General features: G+C 47.2%; 9 protein-coding genes across 9 annotated transcripts; 6 read left to right on the top strand and 3 right to left on the bottom strand.

The window, feature by feature from the left end:
- Positions 1–2,846: 2,846 nt before the first annotated feature.
- N7520_002237 (fungal specific transcription factor domain-containing protein) lies at positions 2,847–4,580 on the top strand (the record flags this gene model as incomplete). The annotated part of the gene is made up of 1 exon (XM_057136172.1): positions 2,847–4,580. The coding sequence occupies one exon, from the start codon at positions 2,847–2,849 to the stop codon at positions 4,578–4,580; it is 1,734 nt and encodes a 577-aa protein (XP_056998858.1).
- Positions 4,581–5,123: 543 nt separating this feature from the next.
- N7520_002236 (uncharacterized protein) lies at positions 5,124–6,128 on the top strand (the record flags this gene model as incomplete). The annotated part of the gene is made up of 4 exons (XM_057136171.1): positions 5,124–5,306; positions 5,716–5,719; positions 5,788–5,851; positions 5,909–6,128. The coding sequence occupies 4 exons, from the start codon at positions 5,124–5,126 to the stop codon at positions 6,126–6,128; spliced, it is 471 nt and encodes a 156-aa protein (XP_056998857.1).
- Positions 6,129–7,091: 963 nt separating this feature from the next.
- Positions 7,092–7,673, top strand: N7520_002235 (uncharacterized protein; the record flags this gene model as incomplete). The annotated part of the gene is made up of 1 exon (XM_057136170.1): positions 7,092–7,673. The coding sequence occupies one exon, from the start codon at positions 7,092–7,094 to the stop codon at positions 7,671–7,673; it is 582 nt and encodes a 193-aa protein (XP_056998856.1).
- Positions 7,674–7,826: 153 nt separating this feature from the next.
- N7520_002234 (uncharacterized protein) lies at positions 7,827–9,284 on the bottom strand (the record flags this gene model as incomplete). Its single annotated transcript, XM_057136169.1, has 1 exon — positions 7,827–9,284. The coding sequence occupies one exon, from the start codon at positions 9,282–9,284 to the stop codon at positions 7,827–7,829; it is 1,458 nt and encodes a 485-aa protein (XP_056998855.1).
- Positions 9,285–9,747: 463 nt separating this feature from the next.
- Positions 9,748–12,158, bottom strand: N7520_002233 (anoctamin family protein; the record flags this gene model as incomplete). Its single annotated transcript, XM_057136168.1, has 4 exons — positions 9,748–11,424; positions 11,473–11,761; positions 11,854–12,007; positions 12,065–12,158. The coding sequence occupies 4 exons, from the start codon at positions 12,156–12,158 to the stop codon at positions 9,748–9,750; spliced, it is 2,214 nt and encodes a 737-aa protein (XP_056998854.1).
- A 1,297-nt stretch (positions 12,159–13,455) lies between these two features.
- Positions 13,456–13,656, top strand: N7520_002232 (uncharacterized protein; the record flags this gene model as incomplete). The annotated part of the gene is made up of 1 exon (XM_057136167.1): positions 13,456–13,656. One exon carries the CDS (start codon positions 13,456–13,458, stop codon positions 13,654–13,656), a length of 201 nt encoding a protein of 66 aa, XP_056998853.1.
- A 1,048-nt stretch (positions 13,657–14,704) lies between these two features.
- On the bottom strand, positions 14,705–17,954 carry N7520_002231 (aromatic acid exporter family protein; the record flags this gene model as incomplete). The annotated part of the gene is made up of 6 exons (XM_057136166.1): positions 14,705–14,810; positions 14,856–15,664; positions 15,710–15,799; positions 15,844–17,482; positions 17,533–17,817; positions 17,866–17,954. 6 exons carry the CDS (start codon positions 17,952–17,954, stop codon positions 14,705–14,707), a joined length of 3,018 nt encoding a protein of 1,005 aa, XP_056998852.1.
- A 2,486-nt stretch (positions 17,955–20,440) lies between these two features.
- N7520_002230 (uncharacterized protein) lies at positions 20,441–22,645 on the top strand (the record flags this gene model as incomplete). The annotated part of the gene is made up of 3 exons (XM_057136165.1): positions 20,441–20,444; positions 20,501–22,544; positions 22,591–22,645. 3 exons carry the CDS (start codon positions 20,441–20,443, stop codon positions 22,643–22,645), a joined length of 2,103 nt encoding a protein of 700 aa, XP_056998851.1.
- Positions 22,646–23,650: 1,005 nt separating this feature from the next.
- On the top strand, positions 23,651–24,285 carry N7520_002229 (WW domain protein; the record flags this gene model as incomplete). Its single annotated transcript, XM_057136164.1, has 2 exons — positions 23,651–24,161; positions 24,209–24,285. The coding sequence occupies 2 exons, from the start codon at positions 23,651–23,653 to the stop codon at positions 24,283–24,285; spliced, it is 588 nt and encodes a 195-aa protein (XP_056998850.1).
- Between the last annotated feature and the right edge of the window lie 280 nt (positions 24,286–24,565).

Genomic DNA, 24,565 nt, shown 5'->3' with positions numbered 1-24,565 from the left:
AACAAAACGGTCATGGTCCTGCGGTCATGATTAGCAGCGATCCAGATTTAGAATCCCGGTCGATGTTCGAAACCAGTAAACATACCCCCTATTGTCCAAGCTCTCTTCGAAATCAACCCCATCCAAAACATTTTCCTTGTTCTAGGGATTTCCATAAGTTCATGAATTCAAATTTCCTCTTCAAAGCAGTGCGAAATCAGAAGAGACTGTGGGTATCGCAAACGTCTTAAGAACAATATTGGCGGCCTGGAGATTCAGGTGTCGAAGCGCGCAGGAGGCAATGTACTAATATTAGGTCCACGGGTGTGTTAATACATTTGAACGCGAGTCTAAACAACATTCAAGCATTCAAAAATAATCATGAAGCTCGAATATGTGCATGGGCGTTTCCGCGGGGAAATTAGTCAAAGTCAAAGTTTAGGGTGCGTAAGTATAGGAAACAATTTTGGACTATCCATCTTTTGACGCATTTCAAGGTTCCGATGCTCTCGAAAAGTCTAGCTCTGTTACTTTAATATTGTCAGGGGATGTTCAATTAATAAATAAAATATTTTTTCTACCTCATTGACACTTTGGGAATCATCTCTGCATCTAGCCCTTAATTTCTTCGTGGGTTGGTAAACATCCAGGTGAAAATCGATCAGTGCTGGTATGATGCGTTATATATAGATGAGACTTATCGTACTGTCAGCAAGACCTGTTATCTTCGAAGAACTCAAGTTCGCTTAAGCACAATCTAACCCCCAATCTTGTTGCTTTGTTCGTTAGTTAATCCAAACCCATTTTCTATATGCTTAGACTTCCACTTGAAAAGCGAGATCTCAGCTCACATGTGCACCCTGCATGTCCAGCTTTGAAGGACGGCAACCAAAGATGGCGGAATGAAATGCGGGCAATTTTCTTTCCATGCGCATCCAAGATCCATACCTAGGTACAACCATGAGTGTGTTGAAAATTATGAATCGAGTCATCTTAGCATGTTTTTTACCTCAGCCATCATATGAACTCGATGCATACTGGGTGGTCTCATTTTTCCTCGGATCCTTCAACGCTACACATGTAATCCAGGCATTTTTGAGCTATCGGCGCTGTAAGCAGACCCTTGATCATCGAATTCTCGACATTATCAATGTGTGTCCACAAATATATATCTTCGATGTTAGCATTTCCAAACGTTGTTTGGCCAGCCGTATCGCTGTCGATGAGAGATTTACCCCGGTAGTAAATTGAAATAATGACTAATCTTTCAAATGTTGCAAAGCAGTGTAACTATTTTGCAATGCCGATCACATTGCGTATAGGTTTTGCTGTTTGTACCGCCATGCATTCTAGTTCAGTGTTGCACACATGTGCATGACGTATACATTTACTCGACTGCTGCTTTTTCTCTCCCGATATCTATCTGACATTGTGGTAACAGCATACCCAAGTTCCTGAAGAACCATTTCCAGTCCCATCATATACCTACTTTAGTCATAATATATACACCTACTGCAGTCAAATTTAAGTCTCAGTTATCAACAAGAACATTTGGATAATTAAATCCGGTCTAGTCTTAAGGTTATGAGTTTGTAAAAGCTCAAGAATAGTGCATATATCCATGTTCAATTCCCACTGCCTCAGTGCATCTTTGTTTTGGTGTCATCCCTTGCATGAAGACATTTTGGTGTCTCAGGGACAGCCCGGCATACCACATTAGGGTACCGGAACGCGACGTATGTCACTTATGCATGTGGTTCTAAAAAAAAATGTACCTTGCTGGTTACTATTCTCATTGGCCTTCGGTTCTATTTGCCATCTCTGTGTCGACTGTCATATTTGAGTTAAGCGACGTGCATTGTACTGGTGCAGTATATATATGCGAAACGGACTTATTGGCGATGCCAAGATTCAAAACCATCATTTAACCAGGGATAAGTTGGAATGAGAAAAAGACTAGAAATTTCGATATTCAACATTGAAGGCTGCTCAACAAATCATGAAAAATCGTGACCAAATATACAAACTTGTGCAACCTCTCGAGCTTAGTAATAGATTCGGGGATAATTTCAGATCGTCGGGATATGGGAGACGATAGAACCAAAAATGCAGTTGCCGAACCGATTCTCGTCTTATGGTCCGCTTGTTTCCCCTTTTTCTCATATTCACCTAAAATCAGACCTCATAGTCAAATAATGCATAAAAAAGCCTTTCAAAAGGTTGCTTAATTGATCAATATCAAACGTTGACAAATTTTTGTTGTCCGACAATATGAATACACCAGCTAGGACGACACCGGCCGCGCCCGAACGCCGACGGAGAAGGCCACCTGGGTAAGAGGATTGATTTGACATTGACCTACCTGTCAACCTTGAGGGCTGACAATTTATAGATCATGCACACTCTGCAGAAAACGCAAAATCAAGTGCAACCGGGAGTCACCGTGTAACAACTGCATACGCTCAAAGAACTCCAAGTGCGAGTATGTAGATCTTTCGCCGCCTCCACAACAGCGTCGGAGACATAGCTCACCAGAAGAATGCCCGGCAGAAGCATCTGAAGGGCCTCAGAACTTGGTCCCCGTGAGCTCAGCTTCTCAAATAATTGGAGGAACCTTGTATATTGGTCCTCACTCCACATCCTCAAATACTCCGACCAGCGAATTATCAACACGAGAGATTGAGCTCCTGAACAAAATCAAGCAACTTGAAAGTCAACTTGCAAACGCCGGAGTGAGATCGACAGCATCAGCAGTACCAAGTCAAATTTGGGATTCTCATGAGGATGCTCCACAAATCGCCGGGACGTTCCATACGAATCGCGAAGCTCCCTCGGAGGGCAAAGCCCCGACTATCATTCGCACGATCATGCACAAGACTCGAGTATTTGGACAGAGTCACTGGATTCATGGCGTCGCTCAGGTAAGCACCAAACACTGCAGGCCGAACACAATTAACCGAGACCAGTTGCAGGATATCTTACACCAGTGTGAGCCTATTATGTTCAGGGAGAATTCGAAGGCTATTTTGGATTTGAAAAAGTGCAAATATCTTGGGAAAATCATCAAAGATCAACGAACACCCCCGTGGCCAACTGCCCCGATGTCGGAGCTGCCTCCGAAGGACCTGGCAGATGCGCTCGTTGATATCTATCTCCGCACCTTTGAGTCCAGGTACCGTGTGCTACATATTCCGACATTCCGCCGCGACTATGAGGCACTGTGGGGAACCGAAGATCGCGATCTGGAATTTGTCTTGCAACTGAAGTTAGTCATGGCTATCGGGGCCGTTATATACGATGAGAATTACTCCTTGCGAGCGAGTTCGATTCGCTGGATATACGAGGCACAGACATGGATAGCCGAGCCAGATTTCAAAGCTCGACTCACAACTCAGTTCATTCAAACAAACATCCTCCTGTTATTGGCAAGGGAGGTTGTTGGGGTCAGTGGAGGATTGGTTTGGATCTCTGTTGGAGAACTCCTTCGAACTGCAATCTACATCGGGCTACACCGAGACCCTTCATATCTCCCAAGAATCAGCATCTTTGATTCCGAGATACGTCGGCGACTCTGGAACACCATCATTGAAATGGCCCTGAACGCGAGTTTAGAGTCTGGTGGACCTCCCCTGTTGAGCTTTGATGACTTCGATACTCATCCACCGGGTAACTTTGATGATGAGGATATCATGGCTGAAGATCCGATGCCAAAGCCGGACGGAACTTTCACTCAGATGTCAATCCCGCTCGCCCTTCGAAAGATGTTCGAGGCTCGTCTTGGTATTGCGAAATCCTTGAATTGGATTGGCATGCACAGCTGTTACGAAGAAGTGCTACGCCTGGATGTGAATCTTCGCACTTCATACAAGCTGGTCTGTCGCACACTAGACAGTTATCATTCCAGTAGATCGCCATCTCCCTTCAAAACTCGAACACTCGATTTTATCGTACGTCGCTACCTTTTAGCACTTCATATCCCCTTCTTCCCAGCATCTTTCGAAGACACCGCATATGCATTTTCCAGAAAGATAGTCGTGGACACGGCGCTTCAAGTTCGGTGCACCACCAACCCATCTTCGGGAATAATGGTAACTAGACACGACAATCAAACTCCATCAGATGATCTCTCTCGACTCACGATATGTGGAATGGGACCCCTGCGCTTGATAACCCTCCAATCCTGTTTTCTCATAGCAACCGAACTCCGAAAACAACTACAATACGAAGATAATCTTGGATCTATCCCCCTTCGTCGTGACCTTCTGACTGTCGTCGAGGATTCACGGGAATGGTGTTGGAAGTGCTTGGTTGTCGGCGAGACTAATACAAAGGGGTATCTGATGTTGGCGCTCATAAACACGCAGATCCATGCGCTTATGTCAAGGATCCCGGATGATGAGTTTCCGAAACTTCTTATGCGGTCGGCTGAGGAGAATTTGGCGAAATGTTTAGCATTGTTTGAGGAAAGAGTTGGAAAGGGTGATGAGGTGCAGGTGGGATTAGATGGGATCAATGATATGGTTTTCGAAGGTCTGCTTGGCTCGAAAGGAGATTGGAACTTCATGGTATGGTTCATGTCGCATTGTTCTAGCTTTTACTAATATTTTCGCTATCAGGTATCCGAATCATTTGAATCTGGCGTTGCAGACTCCATCTTCTGGCCGGGCAACTGGATTGCATAATTTCACACTCACCATATATCCTGTGTTTAATTGAGATACCAAATAGAAATAAATGTTGAATTAAGCCTGAATTACGATTGAACCTAGAACCACTTCAAGAGTGTTCAGTCACGTACTGCGAAGCATTCGCTCATTCTCTAATTTGGCTACTCCCGAAGTGAGACTATAAAAGGCCCCCTTTCTCTCTTTTTCTTGTTCTTCTTTGATCGCTACAACGGTCTCTGACCTGTTAGGTCTTATCAAGGAGGAACTGAAAGCTCTCAACCAGAAGATGAAGATCCTTGCACCTGTATCGCAGAGCAAAGGTGCAGAGATCGCCTTTTCTGATGCTTCTACAATCTGCCCCTTCTCCAACTCAAGGGGAGCAGAGCGAGCTTCAAACAAATTTCAATGAGGGCAATGTGCCCGGGGATACTCCTAACAGTCAAGAGTGACCCGTTGCCGATAAGTCGTTGCTCAGTAATGCCAGCCAACTACATCATCGAGCAGGACGAATACGATTCTCTGCGTTACACACCATGGCAGAACGGGATGATGGATCCTAGTCCTGCTCTATCACATTTCCTTCCAGCAAAGGCTCCTTTGAGCACCATGCAAATCAATGTCGCCGACGAGCAGATTGTGAAGAACATCACCGAATGGATGGTAGTACTTATCAATATAAAAAAAATCAATACATTCGTGAATCACCATATCTCATTCAAAAGACATGAAAAGTAAACGTCTAGATCTGCCATCTATAATATGATAATGAACAACCGCCAAATGAATCTCATTATCAGCCTCTTGGAATTATCTTCCAAGTATGGGGATTTCTAGCCTTCATTTTATAGTCAGTAATCGTATCTATAAAGCATGTCAACGTTAATTGAATAGTGATGGTGATGAACTTGGTCTACGTAGGGTGTGGTGGTGAGCATCATGTCTGGGCTTCAATTGAAGCATCCATCACTCACTTCCAGACTGAAAAACCATTAAAGGTAATCCTTTCTCTTTTTGTTCTCTCTTCCTTCACCCTCCATCTCCTACCCCACTCACATTCAGCTCTTCACAGTCATGTAAGTTCTCAATACCCCCAGTTTAGGTCACTCTGCAGATAAAAGCTAATATGCCATTCCTCCACCAGCATCCGATATGGACTCACCAAACTCCATCTCTCCCAGCGCTGGATCTGTCACGCCTGCTGCTCGGTGAGCTCACACTACACACATCCCCCTTCAAAGCTAAATCCACTAATAATTCAAAAGGGGCGTCTACTCGCAGCAAGGACTCATCAATGTCCTTTTCTTTTCCCGTGCCTCACTTGAACGAATGGTCAAGGAAGAAGGCAAGGCGGTAGTGGAGTTGTTGCGATTGATGAACGAAACTCGACTCGCCGGTCGTCTTTGCACGCTTTTGGAAAGCATGGAGGTGGAACTGGGCTCTCTGAGCTATGCGATAGAGGAAATGCAGTTGACCATGGAATAGTGATTTCTGTGAATATCGCTAGGTCATTTTTATCCTATGTAATACGCTACCAAAAACCCACAAAGGTCAGCCAAGAAGGACTGAAAATCACTCATATCAAGCCAATATGACCATCAGTCAACGCTTCTTACTCCAGAACTGGAAATTTTAAGAATATCACTCGCAGATCGAGACAAGAAGTCTCTGCTCATTGCTTTACTCATTTCCTATTTGGGACACTGAAGTGAGGCTATGAACGGTCCCCTACACAGACAGTTTCACAAAGTAATCCTCCACGTATGTCGTAGATAATTCTGGTGATATTAAAAATAAAATCCTCAAGAAGTTGCAGCAAAATGACGTAATAATATTCATAGATTTCACCTAGTCCACGACAACAAGCAAAAAAACATACCCACAACGAAATCCACAAATCCATATCCTTTAATCCAATCAACATCAACGGCAGCTTACGAATTCCAGCAATCCAGTCCTCACCTCAGACAATGCAATACCAAAAGGACAAGCAAAGCCAAAAAAACTCCCCATGCATAAAACTCACCACCCAACCTTGGAATCAGCACATAATCTCTCTACCAACCCCATCAATGCAAAGAACCATGCCTCGCCGATGTCATCCTAGAAGAAAATCCCCCGAATTGCGGGGCGGGCGCTTAAATCCGCCGAGGCTTAGCTTAGCTCCGCGATCGGCACACGAATCAGAACCCGCCACCAACGCATGTCGAGCCGATCGCGGCGATGAATGGACCAGGAACCAGGGACTTTCGGAATGACATTTGTTTAGGTGGTATTCTCTAAGTCGTGCGATCAGATCTTTCAGCTGGATTGCATATTGATGATGAAGTGGGGGTTGGGAGTTTAGGCAAGTTTTGTTGGGTATAAGTAGTCGCTGTCATCCTGTCTCATGGGACTTCGTTCAAGCTATTCTGTTTTTAACACCTTGATTGCAATTGAGTCGCTGCGATGCAGAAATTCCTTGTTCTTTTGGCTGCTGCCTCCCTTGCTGTGGCGGATCCGATCGTGTACCTTATTCGTCATGGCGAGAAGCCTAGTAATGGATCTGATGGACTGAGCGCTGCCGGTCACGAGCGTGCGCAGTGCTTGACGAATGTCTTCAATTCCAGCTCTATCTATAACATTGGACATATTATGGCTGAGACTCCTAAGAGTGGTATGCATTCTATACTAGTCCGACTTGGGATTGACACGGGTTCAGATACTAACTCAGCTATACTAGACGGAAGCCGTGCACGACCCTACGATACTGTCGAGCCCCTTGCTGAAGAATTGGGCCTCACGGTCGATACCTCCTGCGGCAAGACGGATTATAGCTGTGTGAAGGATGTGGTTGATGCTTATACTGGCGATGGGAATATTCTTATTTGTTGGGAGCATGATGCGCTTACTAATATTGTGGAGGAGCTTGGGGATGATGATGCGCCAGATTATCCGGATGATAGCTACAATATCATTTGGACGGATCCTTCTCCTTACACTAGCATTACGGCGGAGACCAGTGAGGATTGTCCCGGGTTGGATTCTTAGTCCGTTGCGGATTGTCACAAGTCAAGACTATAGACTGGCACACAAATATTAAATGTGGATCAATTGAATGAGAATTCATGCTTAGTAGCATCTAAGTAATAATTTGAAAATTATGCAATGAGATGATTGGCGGACCAGCGCTGCATCTTAGTATTATTTTGACTCTGTTTCGGTTCCGGTCTGATTCCGCCAGACGGCATAACCCAATAGTTCTAACAAATGTCGCTCGCGATGAGTAAAGGTTCTAACGCCTTCCTCGCGAAGGAATTTTGCGGTATGATCAATGAGGAGGCGTGAGTGTGTTGGTTTGGAGGAGAGACAGAGAAGAAGGTCGGAATTGATGACGATTTCGTCTGGTGTTATCGCCTCGGCGGGGATTTCAGAGAGAATGAAACGAACTTTTTTATCACGTGCGAGAGAGTCAACATATGTTTCCAGCATGCGATTTCGCACGATAAACCCTAGCATTGACTCCAATGATTGGGTATCCACAGTGAATTGTGGGATGGCCTGGTCTGGCTCGGCGAGATTACGCTGCATGCTGATGGCGTATTCCAGATCTTCCAGGAGAGGCGTCGACTGTAGCTTGGCGAGAGAAATTTGATCCAGAATCGGCCGATCATAGCCCAGCTTCTTGCGCCAGAAATAGTTGCACATGATCAGTGAGATGATACACGGGACAAGAACCACGTACCCTTCCCACCGCTTGGCAGTCACCATGGATGCAGCACCAGCTACCAATCCATTGATACTGTTCGCAATCGAGTGCCATTGAAAACGTTTGAAGCGCAGACGCAGCCGGCGCCGGATATCATCATTGGGCTCATGAGCGACAACCGCTTTATCGTGCTGCTTGAACCGACAGATCAGGTATACCGACCAAATGGCGTTTGCAAGGCCAAACATCGCCGCCATGGCATTACCAATGTACCCTGAAAGAAGGTTACTCGCCTCATAGACACGACGATTCGCTCCTCCGATAGCCATAAGTGTACCAACGCCAACAAGAACCGATCCAAGACCCATAAGCAGGTCCATGAGGATTCTGTCCACGACTTCCGTGCCAATCTCACGCATCCCAACGCCCAGCCTCGCATCCAGCAACCGTGTCAAATCCGGATTCTTGCAATGATACTGCTGCAACCGCTGGATATGAACGCGTTCCTTTCGTAGAAGTCTCACGTTCCTCCAACTGAGTCGAAAATCTTGTATAGCAACAATAACCATACACAGCGCGAACGTACCCCCAATCCCCATCAATACAGCTGCAAAAGTTGGGACGGGAATATCGTTCCATACATTAGCGGCAAAATCACCCGCGTTCGCTAGCTCAAGATACCCTACGCTCGCAAGTAGGCTGTTCTTGAATTGTTGCTGGTGCAAGAGTTGGAACCTGCCACGTCGCCGGACGAGAGGGACTTGGTCTTTTGTTGACTCGAGCGTTTCTTGCCATGTGATGTCGCTTGCTTCACGGAATATTTTGAGGATGGCAGGTGGTGGGGATTCGAGGGTTGAGAGTTCCAGGTCCGATTCCATGTTTGTTTTTGGTGGGTGGTAGACGGGGGAAGGAGGAGAGATTAAAGTATCGGAGGAGTCACCGGGGTCTGCCATTGTGAAATCATGGGACCCGGTTCACATGTCGAGTGTACAGGACTCCGAAGGGAAGAGACAGGGTTAAAGTGAGAACTTCAAAGGACAGAGAGAAAGGGTGAAAGGGAGAAAGAGTGAAAGAACGAAAGGTAAAGGGAGAGAAGGGAAAGGGGAAAAGGAAAAATGGGGAAAATGCAGGCGGTATAGATGGATCCAGGATCCATAGTGGAGAAAATTTTCTTGGCAGCCTTATAGGGCTGAACCACTTACATCAACCAAGTCAGTGCGCTCATAATAAAATACGTGACATTTATAGTTTTTTTTTTATTTTTACAGTTGCTAGTCATTAATGGTTATCTGGACTTCTAGTTCCTTGGCTCTTCATAAGTGGAGACCAACAGGCAACCATTTGTGAGATATGAAATACAATTAACATGATAGGAAGATTACTCCATGATGCTAAACAGCTAATACATGTAATAATCTATGCCTCCTTCGTCCACTTGGGCTCATCACTTTTGGGTGCGAGTGCGCGGATCATCTTGACGCCTGCGTCCGATATGTCACACGACAATCCATTCCAAAACTCGGCCTCGCGGTCGGATCCACGGAGTACATCATCATGCGGCTTCTCCACTTCTGGCGAAGAACTACCATCAGGTGGGGGTGTAGTTTCTGATCCGTAAACGTTGACTCGTTCGTGGAAACGCACGCGCTGCCGTACCCGAGTTTCAGGGGATCCGGGTCCCCCCTGAGCCTGGCTGGCATCTAAGAGGTTTTTGCGCACTGCATATCGGCGGGCGTCCTCCCGACGTAATGTATCATTGAAAATCTTTTGGAGGGCCGTTGTGACGGTGAACCTGACGATGAGATAGGCTTGTTCCGCGATGAAGACGGTTAGCAGTAGTGAGGATAGCTTGACCTCGGCTATCGGCCCACGGTATAGGTGCACGATCGCTGCGGTGGATAGTGTACCTAACCAAGATAGGAATTCCAGTCCCATAATACAAGGACCGATGGAGTCTGTCCGGATAGGTGGGGGTCGCTGGCACTCAAGGGTGAGTTTGAAGAAATCGCCTCGCAATTCCAGCCAGTTATTCAGAGTGAAACCAAGGGGAACGAGTGGCCATGCAACACCGAACAAAGCAAGATAGCCGAACTGGACACACATCTCCAGAATATCGTCTTCTACTTTGTACTCATCTGCGTCGGCTTCGCTGCGTACTCGTTTCAGGAACTTGGCTTCGCCCGGAGGATCGATCAAAAGCATGTCGGTCGCGGTGGAGAAGCTGCGCTGTCGGGTCAAGCCATGCTGCCGATCGCGGTAGTTTCGCCATTTCTGCCAGAGCACATGCTTCACGTAGGGGATGACAATCTCCTCGCAAAACCCGAACACTTGCGCAGTCATGGACAGGTAGATGACCTCCTGCTGGAATCGAGACGTATCTACCTCGAACTCATTTTGGGCCATGTCCATGACGCCACTTCGTCCCAGAATATCCAGATATGGCACAATCTGTTTGCCAAAGGGAACGTAGACGTAGGCTGTGAGGAGGGTTGGCAGGAAGGAGGTAATGAAGTTCATGATGAAACTCTTTTGCGTCTGGGCAAGGTCGAAAAGGTCTTGTGTTCGGTAGTTTTCGTATTTGGTCAGGCGGGTTGCTATGCTGTTTAGGAAAGAGGTAATGGCGGGTAGTGACAGCGAGAAGAGGATGGTCGGCACGAATTCCAGATATCCCTTGAGCTTGCCATTATAGACCTCCGAGATGAAAACCTCTGATGCGAAAGTCACGACGATGAGACCTCCAAGTGCAACGGCAGCGATTGAAGCGAATGGAATGAGGAGTAGCTGTCGCGAGAACTGCTTCCAACCGGGAAACACCTTGGTCACTTGACCACTAACAGGGTCGCGGACCTCCTTCTCCCACTGATACTGAGCCCGGTTTACCTTCAAACTACCGACACCTTTCACTCCCCATCGCATGCTCAGGTCATGTTCCCGGATCTTCCAGAACTCCACAAACACCACACACCAGATACACAACGAGATGCCGTAGATGATGGAATAAGGGCCTGAGTACATCCATCCAATCATGCCCAGGACCGTGGGTACAAGCAAGAATTGCGAATAGCAATGAATGAAGGCATAATAGAACGCGACCTAGGATTCTGTTAACATCTCATCTTGAAAGTTCACTTCCCGTGATACCTTTTCGCCAAACATGGCGCGAATCGCGTCCAAATCCTCACTCGTCAAATGATTTTTCCGACTCCATTGACGCAGCATGGCCGAACATGCGTCTTGATCGTGCAGTGGGAATGACGCGGTGACATTGCTCCATTTTCCATGGTTCGGTGTAATCCCTGCACCACCAAGCTCTTTACTCCAGGTAACAGCGTGGTATACCGATCGCAACTCTTCGGATGGTGTTTCGGCGTGTACGGTATCCTCGCCAGTTGGTAGGGTATGTATAATCCCAAACAACCAGTCTTTCACTCTACAACCAATCAGTATATCATCTCTTATCATCAATTCTACCAAGCTGATTGCTCATTGCTCATTGCTCATTGTTTATTGCTGATCTCTCACCTTGACTGATGCACCATTTTCCCGAGCTGGTCCCGGGGCATCCGCAAACACATCAATAGCGAAGACCCATGGCCATGTCGGACCTGAACGCGAAGACCAGCTTCGGTCAGATCGCTAACTAGCGTACGAAACTCTGTTATTGCCTGTGCTTGGTCTAGAAGATCGTCAGTTCACGCATCAATGCCTCCGGGGTACCTCATGCAGCACGCACCGATACTGCCGAATTCGTACTGCAACACCCAGTCAACGCCTAGATTATCATTTTCCTCGTCATCGAGCTTGCCGTACCCCGCGAGCCAAGACATGGTTGGCAGGGAGCAGCTAAGGGAGGGGGTAAAAAGACGGTGAGGGGTGAGTTGGAGAGAAAAAGGGAAATTGAATTAGAGGAACGGTGGGGGAAATGGCTGATGCAGGTTCTACTAGCCCGTAGGCATCGATTTGAAAGGCGCTTAGTCGTTGAACTTGCGTATGGACGTGGAGAATTTTAACCAGGGAATAATTGAGTAGGTCCGTACAACGTACTAGGTTTAATTCCGAGGCCCATTTAAGTGGCTAGCGACCCTTGCATCAAAAAAAGGGTGACTTCATTGCGGGATCCATAACAGCTTCAGCCCTACGGGGCGAAATTACACTAGGTTCGCCACTGCACTAATCGGCGGCTTTTATATTTCTTGGCAACATGGTTAGTATTAATGTAGATCTTGACAGTAATTATAAAATTCACAGGATATAACCTCAGTCAAATGATATTATTCATGTTATTTATTCATGTCATGATTAAAGTTTCCGTAACGATCAATTGTTGCCAAACAGAAGTTCTGCAATGTAACCAGCAATTCCATTCTACCCACTCATCATCTCTTATAGCCCCACATCATGCGTGTTAGCGTATTATTGGTTCCATTTCACAAACGAAACTGATCAAGGCAGAATGCATCAGTATTTATGCAATATATAACGGTAAGGACAAGTTCTGATCTACTACATATTAATGTTAACAAATTACAGTACTCACTGCTGTAGCTTTTAGGGCGAGAGATATCACGAACTGATTACATAAAAAGCTGTTGCCTGACGCTATTGCTAATCCGAAACCCAAGATCGAAATGTGGGTCTCTCAGTCATAAATCCGAGCCGTTTTGGCGTTTAATATGTCAACTTCTCCCTATCCCCCAGGTTTGTTACGTATATGTCCGTCCCCGTAATGGAAAACTCTGTCAAATTAATTTAGGCATGCTGAAAATAGAAATAGAATCCAATTTAACGTATTGAATTTGGGAGCCAATCCTACTCCACTCGGTGGGGATGGTCATTGGGTCTATGACGGCATCCCAACAAATAACTAGACGAGGCATCCCAGTTTCCAGCATCTGAGCCACAACGGGCTTGGTAACCGCCACACTTAGCTTCGGAACCGGAACATTTACTCCCGTGAAGTACTAGTATATATGGGGAAGGGTGATCAGACCACAGTCGATCTTTCTTTACGCACTGAGGCTTCCTTGCCTGGCTCCAACTTTCACGACTTACCTTGCTACTTCGTACTTCGTACTAATTGGCGATCTTATTGAAGTGTACATGTTCTCCAACCTACTCGATCTTATGGCTCGTCGTTTCCTCCAAGGGCAGAATGTTACCTTCGGGTTGAGTTTAGTCCTGTTCACCTTCATGCTATTGCCTACTTTCTTCGTCTTGGTCGCGGTGGTAGTCTTCTTTCTGCTTGTGTACCCTGGTCTGCAGAAATCCGTCGAAACCGATGGCGAGCAAGGGGTCCAGCCACAACAGGCGGAATTGAAGAATTGAGACATGGTATGGATACGTGCACCTCCTCCATTTCGGTAACTAATGGTTATAGTGGGTTCCAAAAGCCACATCCATGCATAACGAATGGTGTTATATGATCGGGCTGATCTGGAGTTTTGTTTAATTGGATTATTGGCTTTATTGATATTCCTTTACAGCTGGAAGGCTGTATGAAAAGCGGGGTCCCTTGCTTAATAATGGGTTCTTTGGAATTTGGTCTTTGTTGAATCAAAGTGAGACTGTGCGGAATCCAGAAGTTGTAATGGAGGTGCCTAGTGCCAAGATTGATTATTTGGTTTATGGACCACTAGCGCCATAAGGCTGAGGACCTTGCGGAAATTGATTCATGAAATGAATTTCATAGCTTGTCAGTTGATTGATCCATTGATCCTTGCCATATGTGCCCTTGTATTCATTGTAGATTGCAAGACTGATCGTAAGTTAAGAACAATTCTATATTTAACGTTCGTACTCTGTATTATAAGGACATTTGTTGGCCCACGACCCAACTCCCTAATTCATACAAATCACCTTCTTTTTCATTGGTTGTCAACTCCGCTCGAGCCACTTTTATTCCTGCGGTTCGCCGGGTAGGGCTGAGGGTAGACTTGGCAGACATGACCGACCAGAACTATGCTTCGTATGGAAAATCAAGATTCTTACTTCATATAATGTGAGCCAAAACTTCTCAATTCGAACAAGCCTCATGTCAAATCATCTGCATTGAATCTTTGAATCTCAAAATCAGTGCTTTTATGCCAACCGCGCAGACTAGAATGGGCTGAATGACTCGATCTACCGATGAACCATTTATGGGTGGGTTGAGTCTGGTTTTTGGGATTGTTGGGGGTTTTGTAGTTCTGATCATTGTTTCGATGGCTGCTGCTGTGAAATATAAACTTTTTTGATGGAATACAAGAGGCCAGGCTGGGTTCAGCGTCGACTTCAAAATTTATGTTGTCAATTAATATATATATGATTGAACCTGTATTCACAGTATGGAAGATAGTTTCCAAGGCTATCTATTTACACCTCGAGGAAGGGGAGGTCACTCATCCTCTCTCGGATTTAAGAGTTGGGAAGATTCGGCATATTGCTGTGTCTGCCTGACGTGAAAATCAAAGCTCAGCTCACCAACAAGTTTTCTCACGTTCCTATAACCATTAGCATTTATTTGAGAAAAGAGTATGAAAACTTACTCAATTAGATCCTGCAAGTTGAAACTGATAACGGTCCTCAGCACTTCCAGCGATACAAAAGCCGAAAACGCCGGGTCCCGCACATGCCGAATACTCAGCAACTCATCATCAATCTGATGCATCTGTCGCGCAAGGGGAAACGATTCCGGCATGGAGAGGTATGGGGGTAAAGGCTGGGCATTCGCAATGGCAGCTGACAAATGGCACAACAGGGAGGTGATACGGTGGGAGTTGAAATCCGCAGATTGTAGAGCAATCTCCGCCAGTCGAGCTTTCCATTTATCGCCATCATCGCTATCTGGGGATTCTGGCTCTATGCCCAGGGCTTCTAGACTCTGAGTTGTGTGTGCCATCAATGACATGCTTGTGAGCATTCGTTGGATCTCCGATATGATATTATCGTAGATCTGTTTTGGGAACTTGCCCCCGATTGGAGGTTCGTAGGTACTAAAGTGGCTGTGCATGCGAAGACTGGTCAAGAGCATCATTTGTTCTTTAAAGATCTTGTGTCTAGAGTGAAGGAGTTGATGGGCCGGTGAGTTCTTGTCGTTTATGTCGCCGAGTTCGTTCCCTAGCCAGAGCTCTATTGTTGTGTGCATGGCGCCGTAGAACTTGGCAAGCACGAAGAGACTTTTGCCGAGGAGTTTGCGGAGTTGGGACTTTGCTGTTATTGGGTATGGGAAGATTACCCAGAAGAAGGAGATCGCGCAGCCTGCTGCAACTGCGGCCAGTTTGTATGGGCCGAATATGTAGATTGGGTAGTAGGGTTGACCATTCGATTCAGCTTCGGTGATGCCCAATTTTCGAACCTTGATGTGTTAGTGGGTAGCCAAGCTGCAGTAAATAGCACATACCTGTAGCTCGTACCCGACGATGACGTTCAATGTGACAATCGCGATAACTGAGGCTCCGAAGTACTGTGGGAATTTTATATAGAAGTAGTACTGCAATTGTCAGTAGTGAACTCAAAGGGGCGTGGTCATCATACCTCGAAGATATTGGCAAGATATAGGAATACGATCACTCCAGCAGTCTTCCCGTCAACGATATACCAGACTATGAGACTGAGGACAAGTGATATCGCCGTCGCTACGATCCGTGCAAAGAATCCAAACATAGTCTGTCCACTTGTCGGGTTCATACCGATGACAATGACAATCATAGCCCAGATACATCTTTGGCGAACAAACCAATCTTGCGTTTGATGCAGGAATGCAAGAATGGCCACACTGAATGAAGCAGCAGCCACACGGAAGCCAAAGGCGCTTTTTTCCGATTTGATGATGTGAGAAATTTTGCGCAGGACCGTACTTCCTTTCTCCCAAATGTTGTCCGGCGGAAGATGCTCGGGGTCAGGAAATCCAGTAAATGCAGGGCGGTGGACATTTGAGGGATCAACAGACGACTGCAGACTATCCGATGGCTTCTCCTTCGGTTCCGCACTGAGCGATAACCACTGACGAATAGATTTCTGCTTGGGGAAAATCAGTCTGTCGCGTTTCATAGTCCCATCAGCAACCTTGCTATCTGCAAATCTGACTAACTGCAGCGTCGCTTTAAGCAGATCATCTTGTAGATGTCCCATGTACAGGATCATGAAGAATTCCTGTCGCACATCCGGATCTGCGCCGAGTATCCCAGGGGGTGCCGACGTGGCAGAATCGAGTTTCTCCGAAAATGCCTCAAGAGACGCCAGCGCCTCTGGCAGTTCTTTCCGACGGGTGTAATAATTCTGCAGCGATTGTTCGAAACGGGAGGTGAAGTCCGGCTCAAGGGCACTTAGAGTTTCACCCCTTGCTTCCTCGTCCCTGGCATTGGATCCATCAAGGTGCGTCATTTTTGTCTTGGACAAATGCTTAGGTTTGATAAGCTCCAGGACTAGCAGAAAATGGTTTAGTCCCTGTTTCACCAGGTAAGAGGCATCCACAAGCCGCGCGTGATGGGTGTGCATCACTTTTTGGATTTCAGAGTGTTTTTCTCCCCCTTCTGAATTATCATCTTCCCGTGCGTCGTCAGCTTCATTCTTAATTATTGTCTCTAGGATTTCTGGCAACATCGACATTCCAGCGAGTGGAAGAAGAAGGCTCCGGAAGAGAGAGGCGATGCTGCTAAGATCATCTGCGGATAGTTTACCCCATGCGATCTCATCTTTGGAGTAGAAGAGATCGGCATGCAGCTTGCTGTGTAGGCCATTGAGTTTAGTCATAGAAGCCTGGAGTGCCTTTTGCTTCACCTGCAGATCATCGCCCTCGCTCTGCATATCCCGGGTGCTCATCGCGGTCCGTGCCCGACGAAGCAGACCCTGTCGACTGAAAAGGCCATTTATGGAGCTGTCTTCCCCGAACGAGATTTGAGTCTGGAGAACTTCATCAACTGATGCGATGTAGTCTTTCATGTCGTGAAATACATTTCCTCTGCTGGTAATGGGGAAGATCAGTAGTGAGACACCGGTTGCGATGGAAAACCCAATCATGAACCCCTTTAGAAGCCGCGCAATGAAATCTAGACCTTCAGACAAGGATGTGAACATGCCTGCACGTGTAATGGTGACTGAAGCAAAAATGGAAAACGCAACCATTGGATCCTGTAGCTCCATTGGTTTTAGTGCACGAAGTGAGTTCGCACCCCTGAATTCCAGGTTAGTCTTGAACCCTGTCCAATGTTGCTATAGACTTACCAGATCATGAAGATCAACCAAATCGCAGCCACGGCGCACGCATCGCTGTTATAGCCAGTGCGCACACTTTCGCTGGCATCCGCAGGGGTATTGTGCTCTCTTGCTCTGACTGCACAGAAGACAGCAAGACAGCAGAGTGATGCGGATACGCAGGCAGATAGGATGTCATAAAATATAATCTTCATAAATTTTGCCCGCGGCATCAAGGCCTGGGATAGGACTGATATTAAGGCGGATAGGTAGCCAATGGTTGTTGTGATTTCTGAAATGGCAGTACTTTGGTATCTAAGAAAAGTTAGTAGGGCCGATCACGACAGTATGAAGGTTGCATACATGGCAATAGTGATAGTCGGCGCCAGCGCTCCTTTCATCATCATGAGTACAGTTCTGGAGTCCAGCCCTAGCTTCGGCCACCAGTACATTGGATCGATATGGCTTTTCAAGTGACATTAGCAAACACATTTTTTGTGAGCGATCTGGGCGTGTTTACCTGATGATCCCGGACCGAGGCCGGGATTCTTTCTGAGCCATGGTAGGCGTGGAGGTTAGATAACCACGTTCAAATTTTCCGATGTATAAATCGATCTATACGGAGCTCAAATGTAGGGAACATGAAGAGATGACGATTTGCAGCGAAGTTTTGTCGAGGCTTGGTGATGCAGATCGGCTTGCCGGTGTTCGATCCGTACCGAGCCAAGTGCCGATGGGGCTGTGGAGACAATGATATCGTGGCTTACCAACTGCACATAATCAATTCAGGAACTCTGGTTTTTTTGTAGCTTTCAAAAGACGGCACCAGCGAGCGGCACGTATGTCTGAACTATGTTCGAAATTTGTTCAAAGTTTCGGTTATGCCGGTTGTCACGTGAGGTTTGAGTGCTGCCTTAAAGCGTCAATTAATTGCCCTGGCCCACTCACTATTGCCCCGGTGGACGAATATTCAATTTTCAAAGTAATCTCATTCTTCAGGGAACTGCAGATTAGGTACGAGTTACTTTACCAAGTAAGAATATCAGTCAACCACTCGTGACTATTGCTGGGTGTACAGTAACGTATTTCATGGGTGAAAGGCGCACCCAAAGCACTTGACAGTAAATGCGATGAATTTCATTCATTATCTCAAGAGAAGCACCTACCTACCTATAATATTAGTGATTTACACATGGATTAATATCTAGACGTCTTAGGGAGTTTCGAGGATTTTCATGACTTGGTGACTGGAACCTAGGAAATTATATATTTCACCCACATAACCATGTACCTAACTTTCAGTGTTGTGATAATATAAGAATTCGGATTTTTGGAATTGATACATGATTCTCAGAATCCTCATCAATGTCTATCGGAAAATACTGGCACAGATTCACAATGTGGTCGTGATATTAGGGTAGTAGATACTGTCGCAGTTCGCTCCCGGCTGCGCCGCCACCCGAGACCCAAATACGTTGCACACAGCGGAGAAGGGTTTTCCCGCTACTCGGGCGTTTTCGCCGATCATTTGATGAGCGTTTCATTTCTTATCCAGACTCCAGGGCAGATTTCAGGTGATCTAGTAGTATAACCTTCGGTGAGCTTGAAATCAACTCGGACCTTTGGATTTAGAACCTTCAACGAACTGCTCGATAAATATAACTTGTAAAACTTGAATATTTAATGTATACATATCGGCGTGCTGACATATACACTCATCCTGCGATAAATGTATTTCTTTAACAACCTTGAACAAAATGATCTCGAGTTTCAAGATTGTTGAATAAAGATAACTTTTGACATTATGTACTGATGTACTGCGATATGCAGGTACCGGATAGACATCAATTAATACGTAAATTGAATCTGGCAGTTGACTCATTTCTTGTGAGAACGTGTCATGTGTTTGGGTGTTGATTGGCCACACCGAGGAGGCTCTAGAATCTACATTCCCTTCTATGACGCAGGTGACCAATATGATGATCAATATGATGGCTGTCAAACTAGAATATTCTCTACTAACGCCTCACCAATGCCCAACATGAGTCAAAAGTGATCTGGAAATAGCGAGGCTAGCACAGCCACAGTGGGGCTCAAATGTGGCTCAGACTAGGACAGAAGCTGGAACTCCAACACCAGCAAAGGACCATGGTAGAGGGTGTAGATTGTTGTAGCTATTGGCCAAACCAATTAATCTGTTTGCATGTACTCCGTGTATCTGTTTCAGTCAATAACGCACAAATGACATCATGTGGAGCGTGACTACTGTGGCTGTCCGCTAGTTTACTCGTATCAGATAACTGAAAAAGGTTAGGCTAGAACGATTTCGGGCATCGTTGCGAAGTTCGGGTTTCTGCGTCTTGGCTTATCGATCAGCGGGGGGCAGTTAAGCCGAAAGAAGTGCGACCGGTGATTCAAGAACGAATCAATTGAGTTATGGCGGAGATAATCATGTAAGATAGGAAAGTCCGACTCTTACTCGGTCTCGGGTTGGTCAGAGACATTCGCGAGGTGCGATCGGGGCGGACGTCGATCTTGTGGATACGTTGCACCAATCAGAAAAATTAAGGATGTCGGACATTGTCCATCTCCTTGTAGGGCGAGGAAAGGGGAAAGGGAAAAGAGATTGAAAGTTAGACGCGTCATTTAGAGGGATAACATGAAGGGATACAAAGCTTACGAAGCTAGAATGTGTCAACATTCATGGATCGACGTAGTTGCGTGGTACATGATTGCTCTCTCCAGGCGGATTCTATAGATGAACCTGGAGAAGTCGTCTTTGCCAAGTCTTTGCCAAGCTGTTTTCGACACATAAGTAGACTTCCCCCCCGATTCTTTCATTCCTTCTATTCTTTCCAGATAGTCTTTTAGACTTCTTCTTCCCATCAACACTTGGCTTCGGTGCCTTGCTTGAATCAGTCACTGGTTCTATAAATACATGCGTGAGACTTCACTCTTCACTGCTCTTATCGTTATCGTTAAGCTGACCCACCCCCAGACAGGATTAACTCGTGGGCGAAAGCTCACGCTTCTTCTCGTGGCGAACCTACCCAACTCGATCCCCTACCCAAAGCTCAAGCTACTCGTACGAACCTACCGGAATCCTCTCAGGATGTACACGTGAATAATACCCCAGCGGTCCCCGACCAGGGGCCCGATGAAAAAAACTCCCAACCAGGCCTGCTCCTTCGTATGCGAAATGGCAGCGGCCGGTTCTACGCCCACACCAAGGATGCCATCTTCCATAGCTGGGTCAATGTCCTACTGGTCTTCGTCCCAGTTGGTATCGCCGCCAAGGCAGCTGGCTTGAACGCGGATATTGTCTTCGCGATGAACGCGGTGGCAATTATCCCCCTGGCGGGATTGCTGAGCCACGCGACAGAGAGCGTGGCCAGCCGCCTGGGTGATACGATTGGTGCTCTCATCAACGTCACCTTTGGTAACGCGGTGGAGCTGATCATTTTCATCATCGCCCTGGTGAAGAATGAGATCCGTATCGTGCAGGCATCATTACTGGGTTCTATCCTGGCAAACTTGTTGTTGATTCTGGGTATGGCGTTCCTGCTTGGTGGTCTCCGCTTCCAGGAACAGATCTACAATAGCACCGTGACCCAGATGAGTGCCTGTCTGCTCAGTCTGAGTGTGACTAGTCTGCTGCTCCCGACCGCTTTCCATGCTTCGTTCTCCGCTACCAGCGATGCGGACAGGCAGACGCTGAAGGTCAGCCGAGGGACTAGTGTCGTTCTCCTGTTGGTATACATTCTGTATATTGTGTTCCAGCTCAAGTCCCACTCCTACCTGTACGCCAGCATACCTCAACGCATCATCGATGAGGAATCGCACCCTGGTGTTCTCGCCGAGTTCTTGAACAGCTCCTCCGACTCGTCTTCCAGTTCCAGCGATGACTCCGTTGATACCACAACGTCCTGGTCAACAGCTAAGCGGATCAAGCGCGCGATGAAGCACCGCAGACGCAGAAAGTCCAGCACCAGCTCCAAGGGCACAAGCCAATCCGTCCACAAGAATGTTATGGTGAATGAGAACCAAAGCTCCCTGGGAAATTCTATCGCCAGCAATAACAACAGCAACTCCTGTGCCGTTGACTTGGAAGAAGTGCGCTACGATGCCGACGACGATGCCAACCCCCGCTCTCGTGACTTCGGTATCTCCATGACCCGCGTCGACAGCGTGCAAGGCAGCGAAAAGGGCCGAAAGAAGGATCGCAAGAAGCGTCGCTCTAAGCGCGTTAAGGAAGCACAGGTTCCTGATACCCAAGTCCAGGCTGCTGAGCCAACCATGAAGGGCTTTGCCTCTGCTCCTAATTTCACCGGCATGGAGGGTGCAGGCGACAACGACAATTCTCGCAAGCGCTCACCATTCGGTCCTATCCCCTCGCTGCTGTCCAATACCGTCTTCAGCTCGCAGTCCCCTAGCATGTCGCCTCGCATTGGAGAATCAACGCGCCCGGGTCTCCATCGTAGTAATTCTCTGCCTGCCCTTATGAATGCACCACGTGCTGGTAATGCAGTGCAGTTTGCCCGTGGTGCTGCTCGTGTCCCTGCGCCCACTGACCCTGTCACGGATACCCCCCCGGAGACAGAGGCTGCCATGTCTCGCACTGCGGCTGTGGTCTTGCTTCTAATCTCCACTGCCCTCGTTGCCGTCTGTGCTGAGTTCCTGGTCGATGCTATCCCCGATATGCTGGCGACTTCGAATGTCAGCGAAGCTTTCATCGGTCTGATCATCCTGCCTATCGTGGGTAATGCCGCTGAGCACGTTACCGCTGTCAGTGTTGCGACGAAGAACAAGATGGATTTGGCAATCGGTGTATCTGTCGGTAGTAGTATCCAGATTGCCATTTTTGTCACTCCCCTCGTTGTCATCCTGGGATGGTGTATGGATAAGGACATGTCGCTGTATTTCACCCTTTTCGAGACGATCTGTCTATTCGTGACGGCCTTCGTGGTTAATTTCCTCGTCCTGGACGGACGGAGTAACTACCTGGAGGGTGCATTGCTTATAGCAGCATATGTGATTATCGCGTAAGTTTTCTCACGTTCCACGACATAGCCTTTCTAACATTTTCAGTCTTGCATCCTTCTTTTACCCGGACAGTCAGGACTCAAGTAACTTAGCCGGTTAGGCCTAAATTTACTTGCTACCCTGAGCGATTTCGACCATTCCTCCGAGGATTGTCCTTTGTTCCTTCTATGTAGTCAGTTCCAGATTGGATATTACTTTGATTTCTATGACAATATGATGATTTTCGGGAACAGGGCGAACCATTGACCCCTGAACCCCTGGCAGTTCCGGTACTCTCTATACATACTGTACCCCTATCTGATGTAGCTGTGGATCCTGCGCCACGTGTGTCACTATAAGTGGCTGTGTAACTGAGCCACATCGGACTTGGCGGATGCGAAACAATTCTCGCAGGGTCTGCCCCACCTAGATGAGGGGGTGAGTGATTTGTTCTTTTTTGATATTGTGAATATTGTACCAGTTCTCATGGCTGTGATTCACTGTATTCTTCTCGAGTCCGGAGTAATCCATACGGACAGATTATTATTTCTATGAGGGGCGGGTCACGTCGAGTTCTACTGTGGAGCTGAACGGATCAGAGTGGAAATGTTGTTATTAAAGGGTGTTATTCTTATCCGTTCACCTTGTCTTATCATTCATTGCTCAGCGCGATGCAACCGCCGGTCTTATGGTGGCACAGCGTCGACTAGTCCATTAGTTTCCATTATCAATAAGAACCTGACGACACCGCGCTGATCTTACACCCAATCGCGACCCATCAATTCAGGGGTCTCTCCTGATACATGTACGGAGTACTTGACGTGGAATCGCATCTGCCTAGTCTGAAGCGGACCGGTCCATGTGTACAATAAGCGCCACGATAATATCGAGTTTAGGGTGAATGTGATAGGGGTTGAAAGTCCACTCCGCAGTGGGGACAACGTGCTTCTAAGCAAATTGAATCCGCTTGGTGGAGGTTTCGGCTCTGAACGGACCTTTACTAGTCTACTAAATAAAGTAATCAGTCGTTTGTCGCTTGTCCCTTGTCTCCATATATTAAATCCTCCCCTTCCACTTCCTCTCTTTCCCCTCTCCATCTCCATCTCCATCTCCCCATAACACCATCATGGCCTACTACGGCGGTGACCCCTACGCTCGCCCCCCATCAGACAGACCTCCCTACGATCGTCCACCTTACCAACAACAATACCAACAGCCTCCCTACGATCGACCCCCCTACGACCGCGGCTACAGCGGCCCTCCCCCGGGTGCCCGTCCCCCTCCAGGCCCCCCACCACCCCTCCCACCAGGCTGGCACCAAGAATGGGAGCCGAACGCCCGTCGCGCATTCTGGGTTGAGGATGCTACCGGTCGTCCCCAGTGGGAACCTCCATTTGGTCCTGGGATGGATTACTCGCGTGGTCCCCCTGGCCCGCCTGAGCCTCAGGGTGGTTACTACAGTGCCCCTCCTGGCCCGCCTCCTGGTGCTTACGATCAGCGCGGTCCTGGTGGGTATGATTACCAACAGCAGCAGCAGCAGCCTGAGCAGAAGAGCAATACTGGAAAGTACATTGCAGCTGGTTTGGCAGGTGTGGCTATTGGTGGACTTGGTGGTGCCTTCATTGAGCATGAGATTGGTATGTCTTAACATTCTGCATTGATGAATTGGCGCTGACTTATTTAGACGAGAACAACGAGGAGGATGATGAGCGTCGCGCTTATGAAGATGGTCGTGAGGACCAATTCCAAGATGACTGGTGATTGTGATGTTGCTTGCGGGGGATCGACACTATTATAGCCAAACCAAGCAAATTCGAGGTTCATTCCATGGTTTCGACTCGGACATTAGCGGGCTTTCAAATGCATTATTACCAGCGACCGTTCTATTTGATTTAGGTCTCAATCCACCTTGCTCATTAGTGTCACTTTCGACAATCCTTTCCATCCATCATTTCAAACCACCTATCGACTTCCACAGATCCCTCCCATTCGCTCAACACGCAAACCCCAACGGCATTCATAACCTCCGAATTTCGTGCTC

Source organism: Penicillium odoratum (assembly GCF_028828045.1).
Source record: "Penicillium odoratum strain IBT 22623 chromosome Unknown utg000002l_segment0_segment0, whole genome shotgun sequence".
In the NCBI taxonomy this organism is placed as follows: Eukaryota; Fungi; Ascomycota; class Eurotiomycetes; order Eurotiales; family Aspergillaceae; genus Penicillium; species Penicillium odoratum.
The sequence above is the reverse complement of the archived record's forward strand: the minus strand, read 5'-3'. Positions and strand labels throughout refer to the sequence as shown.